Source organism: Rhinopithecus bieti, unplaced genomic scaffold, assembly GCF_001698545.2.
Source record: "Rhinopithecus bieti isolate Rb0 unplaced genomic scaffold, ASM169854v2 scaffold_56806, whole genome shotgun sequence".
Classification (NCBI taxonomy): domain Eukaryota; kingdom Metazoa; phylum Chordata; class Mammalia; order Primates; family Cercopithecidae; genus Rhinopithecus; species Rhinopithecus bieti.
In genome coordinates, this window is record NW_016823424.1 from 2,012,372 (window position 1) to 2,021,997 (window position 9,626).

At 40.3% G+C, this 9,626-nt stretch overlaps 1 protein-coding gene across 1 annotated transcript in view; it reads right to left on the minus strand.

Moving 5' to 3' along the window:
- Positions 1-9,626, minus strand: part of SLC4A8 (solute carrier family 4 member 8) — a 92,420-nt gene that overhangs the window by 73,927 nt on the left and 8,867 nt on the right. Inside the window, 1 exon segment of the mRNA XM_017861522.1 lies at positions 1,700-1,781. Coding sequence (XP_017717011.1) covers positions 1,700-1,781 — 82 coding nt within the window.

The window sequence follows — 9,626 nt, forward strand, 5'->3', positions numbered from 1 at the left end:
AAAAAAAAAAAAAAAAAAAAGATTCAAGAGAGCTTGTCCAGGTTTCTTATTCTGCTCCCAAGTAGACAAGAGTGTTCATAAATGGTTACCTCCTTGCTAAGGGCAAAGGTCCAGTGGTGCTTGCTATAGGACAACTAAACTGACAGCAACGTGGCCCCAAGATGCAATGAGACGGTAGAGAGATCCTGGGATCATCAGAACAGAAGAAGAGGCAAGAGCAACATACAAAATTTTATTTGATGGGGCAAGATATTGAGGTTGGGTGGTTAATGATAGTTACTGTCCTCCCTTGCAGGCTGTGTGGCAGAATGAAAAGAGCAGGATTCTCTCCCCAGCCTCACTTGCTATTAGGCTGGATGACCTTGAGCAGTTTCCTCATGTGTAAAATAGGGATAATGATACCTACCTGCCTGGGGTGCTATGAAGATGAAAAGGACAACTTGTATAAGGTGCCTAATCTAATGCCTAACATTCAATAAATGTTAGCCTTCCATTCCACACTCTTTCCTTCTCCCACTCCCTCCCAACTGCTGCAACTCACATTTTCTCTTCTTCCTTCTGGTCAAAATAACTTGGAAAACTTCACCTTGGTATACCCAAACACCACTGACCTCCACAGAGCCACCTACCATCAGTTCTCATGGTAACAGACCCAAAGGCTGAGTCAGCCTCTACAGCTTCCGTTCTCCCCATCAAAAGGACAAGTTTTCTCTGGAGGTTGTACAACTTTGATGAAAAAACTGTCACGGGAACAGGCAGTACAGAGAGAACATTTCACATGCTGTCTCAGGCATCAGAAAGTTGCTGTTTCATAGCCTTCAACATTGCAGGGGATGCTGCAGAGATTTCACAAAGGCTTTTGAGCCAAATGTGGCTTCTCATTAAAGCTATACTGGACATGAGCCTTCCTCTAATGAAACTGAGCATCAACACTGATAATCAGAAAACCATGGCCAGGTGTGGGTCCAACTCCTAACACTCCTAACACATCAGCTAGTCCCCACGGGAAGAAGGAAAGCAGGACACCACACAACGGTCATGTGGGGAGCCAGGGGTGAGGTGTAGAGAAAGGAAGAGCTGAAATAAGGTAAACTGGACAGAGTGGGTCATCCAAAATGCCTCTTCCTTCCTTTCCACTTCAGCTGGGCTTTTACATAACTTTGATGTTATGAACTCCAGAGTATGTCACAGGTGTGTTCCTGTTTTCCCTCTTGTTTAGATGAAAACACCAGGCAGAAATGGGTATAATTAGAATAGAAACAGTAAATATTGGAAATGGGGTAAAAATAGGGTTTTATAGCCAAACTGAGTTTTTAAAACTATTTGTATTTTATTTTCTCTTTAAGTTTTGTATATATTTGTATTTCCAGGCAGTTGTCAAGAATCAACGCACTGAACTGAGTACATCACATTCTCAAAGAACAGGTAATTTGTTAATATTTATATTGGACTTCACAGAGTTCAAAGCACTATCCCTCATGTGGGCAATTAGATCCTAATGATATCCCTATCAGGTAGTACAGGTATTAGTATCCCCACTTATATTTACCAGATGAGGAAATTGAGGCTAAAGGAAATCAAGTGATTTTTCCCCAAGGTCTTACAGCTAGTGAGAAAGAGTCAGGACACACAGCCAGGTCTTCCCACGCCAGGCTGCCCCTCACCAATTTTCCTGATTACACAGCACGGCAGTTCTTACCTTCCAGCTCTTCTTTTTCATAGTGAATGTTGAGAATTGTACTGGTCCCACCCTGATCCACCACAGCTTCTTCATCTGGTCTCTGTTTAAACACAAATAAGTAGTCACAGTAATACACATACCTCATTCAAATATACAAACCTTGTGTATGCCAGATCCTTCTGAGATACTTATGGGGAAAACACAATGATTTACATGCATTTTTACATCTGAACTTCACAATACCTTTTAGATGCAAATATGGCAGCCATTCTCTCTCTCATTTTATAAATGAGCAGACTGAGACTCAGAGAACATTAAGTAATGATGACGCAGGGTCACAAGTGTCATAAAAGGCAGAGCTAGGACTGAGCCTAGGTCTTTAAAAAAAAAAAAAAAGAGAATGGGTCAACCAGGCTATATTGCAGTGATACAATCATAGCTCACTGCAGCCTTGAACTCCTGGGCTCAAGCAATTCTCCTACCTCGGCCTCCACAGCAGCTGGGATTATTAGGACATGTCATGAGCCCAGGTCTTATGGCTGTAAAACTCATGCCTTTTCCACCCCCGCACTCCATCTATACTTCTGTGTAACATGCTGGCATTTTGCAAGTGCTGTGAAGCAGGTTGTCCCATTTGCTGTAGATTGGTCTCCTTGGCCTCTTTGCAGCATTTGGGCCTGTTTACCACACGCTGTCCTTGAAATTCTCCATCCTGCTCCTCTTACCAGGCCTCCTCTGTTTCATCCTTAGGCCTTTTCTTCCTCTAACAGTAATTTCCAAGAAAGAGCTCTCTATTCTTTGTTTTCCTCACTTGAGACTTACAATTTCAACTGCAATCTGAAACTGTGGTTCAGTAATTGATAAGTCACTAGGATGCCACACCTCAAGAACCATGTGTCTAAAACCCAACTAACTTTCCTTCCAAAACTAACACCCTGTGCTCATTTATTTATTCCTGCCAATGGCACCATCATTTATTAGCCTACAGGTGAGGTTTCAAAGTTACTTATTCATCCATTCCACATGTTTTGAGTGCCTACCATATGCCTTCAGGTAGCTAGTTCCCTTTTCTTACCAAGTCTTTCTTCCTTTGCAATTTCTCCAAAAAATTAATTTTCTTCTCAAATCCACTCTTCCCTACATGCTCCAACCCTTTAAATCATATTAGGCAATTTTTTTTTTTTTTTAGTGGAACCACACCCACCTTCTTTACTTAGTGCTGCTCTCTCTTCCTGGAACTACCATTCTCTCCCTGTCACTCCCACCATCTGCCACCACCTCTGAGAATGATCAAAAAGATCATCCTCTCTTTGATCTCAGCCTCAACACACTTACGCACCCCCACTTCCAAACTAAGCTAGGTTCCCCATTTATATACCCTCACAGTACACTGCAATTCTCTTAGTAATAAAATGTCTTGGCCGGGTGTGGTGGCTCACACCTGTAATCCCAACACTTTGGGAGGCCAAGGCAGGTGGATCACCTGAGGTCAGGAGTTCAAGACTGGCCTGACTAACATGGTGAAACCCCGTCTCTACTAAAAATAAGAAAATTATCTGGGTGTGGCGGTGCATGCCTATAGTCCCAGCTACTCGGGAGGCTGAGGCTGGAGAATCACTTGAACCGGGGAGGCAGAAGTTGCAGTGAGCTGATATTGCACCATTGTACTCCAGCATGGGCAACAGAGTGAGATTCTGTCTCGAAAAAAAAAAAAAAAAAGTCTCCTCTGTTCCTTGAGGAAGGAACTACATCCATCTTCCTCGCCACTGTATCCTAGCAGCCAGCACAGACTTTTCACATAGTAGGTGCTCAATAAATCTTTGTTAAAAGACCGAATACACAATTCTCAAAAGACAAACAAATAGTCAACAAATATATGAAAAAATGCTCAACGTCACTTATCATCAGGGAAATGCAAATCGAAACTACAATGAAGTATCATCTCACTCCAATTAGGATGGCTTTTATCAAAAAGACAAAATATAACAAATGCTGGCAAGGATGTGAAGAAGAAACAACCCTTATACACTGTTGGTGGGAATATAAACTAGTACAGCCACTGTGGAGAACAGTGGAGGTTCCTCAAAAAACTACAAATAGAACTACCAGGCCGGGCGCGGTGGCTCAAGCCTGTAATCCCAGCACTTTGGGAGGCCGAGGCGGGTGGATCACGAGGTCAGGAGATCGAGACCCTCCTGGCTAACACGGTGAAACCCTGTCTCTACTAAAATACAAAAAACTAGCCGGGCGCGGTGGCGGGCGCCTGTAGTCCCAGCTACTCGGAGGCTGAGGCAGGAGAATGGTGGGAACCCAGGAGGCGGAGCTTGCAGTGAGCCGAGATCGCGCCACTGCACTCCAGCCTGGGCGACACAGCGAGACTCCGTCTCAAAAAAAAAAAAAAGAACTACCATATAATCCAGTAATCTCACTATTGGGCATTTATCCAAAGGAAAGGAAATCACTACATTAAAGAGACATCTGCATCCCCATGTTTATCGCAGCACTATTCATAATAGCCAAGATATGAAATCATCGTAGGTGTCCAACAACAGATTAATGGATAAAGAAAATGTGGCATGGCCGGGCGCGGTGGCTCAAGCCTGTAATCCCAGCACTTTGGGAGGCCGAGGCAGGCGGATCACGAGGTCAGGAGATCGAGACCATCCTGGCTAACACAGTGAAACCCCATCTCTACTAAAAAAATACAAAAAAACTAGCCAGGCGAGGTGGCAGGTGCCTGTAGTCCCAGCTACTCGGGAGGCTGAGGCAGGAGAATGGCGTGAACCCAGGAGGCGGAGCTTGCAGTGAGCCGAGATCCGGCCACCGCACTCCAGCCTGGGCAACACAGCAAGACTCCGTCTCAAAAAAAAAAAAAAGAAAAAAAATGTGGCATATATACACAATGGAATACTATTCAGCCATAAAAAGGATAAAATCCTGTCATTTGTGGCAATATGGATGGAACTGAAGGACATTATGTTAAGTGAAGTAAGCCAGGAACAGAAAGTTAAACACTGCATGTTCTTACTCATATGTGGAAGCTAAAAAAAATTGATCTCATAGAAATAAGAAGTATAACAGAGAATATTAGAGACTGGGAAGGCAAGGGGGAAGAGGGTAGGGAGAGATTTGCTAAAGGATAAAAAATTACAACTGTATAGGAAGAATAAGTTCTAGTGTTCTATACTACAGTAGGATGACTATAATATAGAGTTTCAAACAGCTAGAAGGAAGATATTGAGTAACCTCAACACAAAGAAATAATGTTTTAAATGATAGATATGCTAATTACTCTGATCTGATCACTATACATTAAATGTATTGAAACATCACTATGCACCCCAATGAATATGTACAATATTACTTAAATATTACTTGTCCGTTTCAAAATAAAATTTAAACGTTTTAAAAGAATGAATATAATGGCACCTATCCTATCAATACCCTGAATCACAAGACCCTGAATTATTTAAAAAAAAACTCTTAGTTGATTTCCCTGGCAATCTATTTCCCTTCTCAAACCTGCAACTCCAGCCAAGCTGACTGATCCCGAGAACACTGTGCACATTCCCACCTTCATGCCTTTGCTCATATTGTCAGGTCATCTAGTCATCTAACATGCCACTTCCCCAAACTCTCCAGCACATTAAATCCCCACCTCTCCTGTATTAGTCCGTTTACGTTGCTTTAACGGAATACCTGAGACTGGGTAATTTATTAAGAAAATAGGTTTATCTTGGCTCACAGTTCTGCAGGCTGTACAGGAAGTGTGGTGCTAGCATCTGCTTCTGGTGAGAGAGTCAGGAAGTTCACAATCATGGCAGAAGGCAAAAGGGAAGCTGGCGTATAACATGGAAAGACGGGGGCAAGAGAGAGGGGAGGGCCCAGACTTTTAAACAACCAGATCTTGTGTGAACTCAGAGCAAGGACTCACTCATTACTGTGAGGATGGCACCAAGACATTCATGAGGCATCTGACCCCATGACTCAAACATCTCCCACCAGACCCCATCTGCAACATTGGGGGATTACATTTCAACATATTGGGTGGGGACAAATAGCCAAACAATATCACCTTCCTTCTAGATCCCCCTCAAGTTTCCAGCTTACTGTTCCAAAGTTACTATTTTGTAGTTATCATCTATGCTCCCAAATAAGACAACTCTGAACATAAGGCAATCCATTTTCCCAATGGGAAGATTCAAATACAGTTTTTGAGGCCAACTGGAATAAACAAATTTTTAGGGAAGTAAATAAAATAGTCTAATATCTACTTAGGATATTTTATTTATTAAATTAGCTTTATAGACACTTAAAATTATATATTATTACTACCATGGAAAAAATCTCCAAGATATAACGTTAAGTTTAAAAAGCAAGATGGAGAAAACTGTATGATTTGCTACCTTTTATCTAAGAAAAGGTGTTGGAACATAAGTGTTTGCTTACATTTTAAAACAAATAGGCCGACCGCGGTGGCTCATGCCTATAATCTCAGCACTTTGGGAGCCGAAGGCAGGTGGATCACTTGAGGTCAGGAGTTCAAGACCAGTCTTGCCAACATGGTGAAACCCCATCTCTACTAAAAATACAAAAATTAGCCAGGTATGGTGGTGCACGCCTATAATCCCAGCTACTTGGGAGGCTAAGGCAGGAGAATCGCTTGAACCTAGGAGGCAGAGGTTGCAGTGAGCCAAGATTACGCCACTGCACTCCAGCCTGGATGACAGCACGAGACTCCATCTCAAATAAATAAATAACAAATAAAAGAAGAAAAAGTCACAAAAGATTTTTTTAAATAGTTACCTAGAGAGGAAGGAGAGAATAAGATGCAAGAGACAAAGATAGAAGCTAGACTTTTTTGAATATACCTTATTTTGTAAATAATTTACATAATGTAAAATTAAAATTTTAAAGTAATTCCCCAAAATCAAAACAAAATGAAAACAAAGGTCAACTTGATGGTATAAATTCCAAGAGAAATTAATCTAAGTAACATTAAAACATAATAAACTGACTGAACATCCTTAGTGGTATATACTCGAAGGACAAAGAAGAATTTTAAAAGATCTGAAACTGCTTTTTGGTTATCCTATTTTTGGTTGTAGTGCTGGTGTTGGTATTCTGAGGCTTGTTGTGTGTTGTGAGATAAAACAAACAAGTGGCTATGTGAACTTATTCTGTCACTCCCAATGTGGCTAAGGACTGGGATTCTTGGCAAGGGAGAAAGGAGATACAGTTTTAAGACAAAGGTAAATAAGAGCCATGCAGTCCTAAATTTGAATTGGAAGTATCAACAATAATATATAATGTGTTTTATTTTAATGTTTTAAATTTACAAATTTATATTTTCTAGCTCTGCCCACTCAAAGGCTTAGAAAAAAATGATCAATCAGTAGCAATGAGTACAATTAGTATCTACATTAGAGTCTCTTAAAACACCATTTTGTAATAAAAGGAATCAGAGCTCCTTGGAGAAATGGTTGGTCATAGGTCCCAGCCAGGAAATGTACAAGGTAAATCTAAAACATCTTATTATGTTAGATACTGAGGAAGCACTCAAAGACAACTAGGGTTGTGTCCTAAGGACTCAGGAGCCAATTTAAAGGGGTCTCTTGCCAAAAAATAGGACAATTTGAGCATCAATAGGGTAATGCCTACAACAGATTGACCATGTCAATATGTTAAGATTGATGAGTTCACTTCACAAGGTCACTTTTATTTTATTTGTTTATTTATTTATTTATTTTTAAAATAGAGAGGTGGCAGAGTTGAGGGGTCTCACTATGTTGCCCAGGCTGGTCTCAAACTCCTAAGCTCAAGTGATCTTCCTTCCTCGCCTCCCAAAGTGCTAGGATTACAGGTGTGAGTCACCACACCTGGCCTCACACGGTCACTTTTAAAATTAACTAATTGATCACATTTGGAGGATAACACTAATGAACCAACTCATTACTTTGAAAACTGGCAAATAATTTATCTGGTGTTTCCTAGATAAACTGTACCATAGAGTGGTACCACAGAGTAGATGAGAAAAGCTTCTCATTATGGAAGAGAATAAATGAAAAGGGAATGATGGAACAAAAGCATTTTGCAATCCCTAATGGATTGCACTGATTTTCAACAGCCACTAACATCACAAAGAAGAGACAATCAGACATTGTATGCCTCCTAATGGGAGACCGTATCACCACCCATGAGGTAATCTTACCAAGTAAATTGTCCCTGAATCTGATCAAGCCTCTAAATCCAAATACCAGTTTACTGAAAGTACAATAAAACACAGTTCCTTGAAAAACAACACCATGGGAATACAATCAGCAAAATCCAGACTGTGTCCCCTCAAAAGTTCTAGAAGGATGGGTACTGTGTCTTATATTCATCAATATCTACCCAGCACCCAGTACAATGTCCAGCACATGGTAAGTATCCCATACATTTCAATGAATGTTTATTAGTTTTATAAACTCTTTCATAATTGATCAGATGTTTTCTCATAAACCTATATATAAAAATAATTATATATGAATAATTATTCATGTTGGCTCCCCTACTGGTTTTTAATATCCAGAGGATAGGAATCAATTAATTATAATACTTGGTACTGTCTTCAGACACCTGACATAGCAGAGAACACAGTGGGAATCCAGAGGAACAGAGGGAGGGAGGGTACGAGAGATGATAGATTTCTTTAAAATTGTAACTGCAAAATATAAAGAGCAAGGTCAATCATCTGAAAAATTCAGATTGAAAAACTTTCTTGCTGTTTGTTAGTTTCCTTAATTTAGATTGGTTAACCACAGCCTAAATTCACTGAATAATTGTTCATCCATTTTCTTTGTCTTGCCAAAGAAAACAGAGCCACTGTCAATAACCATTAGCGAAAGCATTTGAAAGGTCAGGCTTGAATGTGAATGTGTGGACTTTGAATTCTGGTTCAAATAAAGCAAGTATTTTTTTTAAAAAAACTACCAGGTACTCACATAAATGTAAACAACTAAATGAAAATTTGATTATATTAGAAAACTATTTTTTCAGTATAATAATAATCTTGTGTGTTATGGCAGTTATGTCATTGTTTTTTAAAAGTCTTTAATCTTTAGGGCTACACACTGAAATTTTTACTCATGAAATAATATGTCTGAGATTTGGAGAATAGATGAACATAGATGAAACAAGATTGTGTGGCCAGGCTCTGCGACTGATGCCTATAACCCCAGAGCTTTGGAAGCTGAGGTGGGAGGATCGCTTGAGGCTAGGAGTTCAAGACCAGCCTGGGCAACATAGTGAAACCTCGTCCCTACAACAAATTCAAAAATTAGCTGGGTGTGGTGATATGGGCCTGTAGTCCCAGCTACTCTGGAGGCTTAGGTGGAAGAATTGCTTGAGCCCAGGAGTTGGAGGCTCTAATGAGTTGTGTTTGCATCACCGAACTCCAGCATGGCTAACAGAGCAAGACCCTGTCTCAAAAAAAAACAAAAAAAAAAACAAAAAAACAGATGGTGTGTTCATTGTTGAAGCCAAGTCATGGGTACATGATGATTCACTATGCAAAAATCTCTCTACTTTGCTATATGCTTGAAATGTTCCATAAATTTCAGGCACATACAAAGTTTGTTTGAAATCATTAAAAATGAAAAGAAAGGAACATCAGGTCTCTTTGGTCTGTGCTTGCTGCAGATTCCTCACAAATTAGCTATTATTTCCTCTGATACTATCATTTATTTATGGCAAAAAAGATCTCTCAATTGTGGTCCATGGATTTCTAAGGTGCTTGTAAATGGGCTTCAGAGGATCTGTGGGAATATGTGTGAATGTGCACTTTTCCTAGGAGAGGGTCCATAACTTTCATCAGATTCTCAAAGGGGCTTGTGACTCAGAAAAGATTAGAATCATGAGAAACACATTATATAAGCTTAGGAGAAAAGGGAAAGGAAAGGAGAGG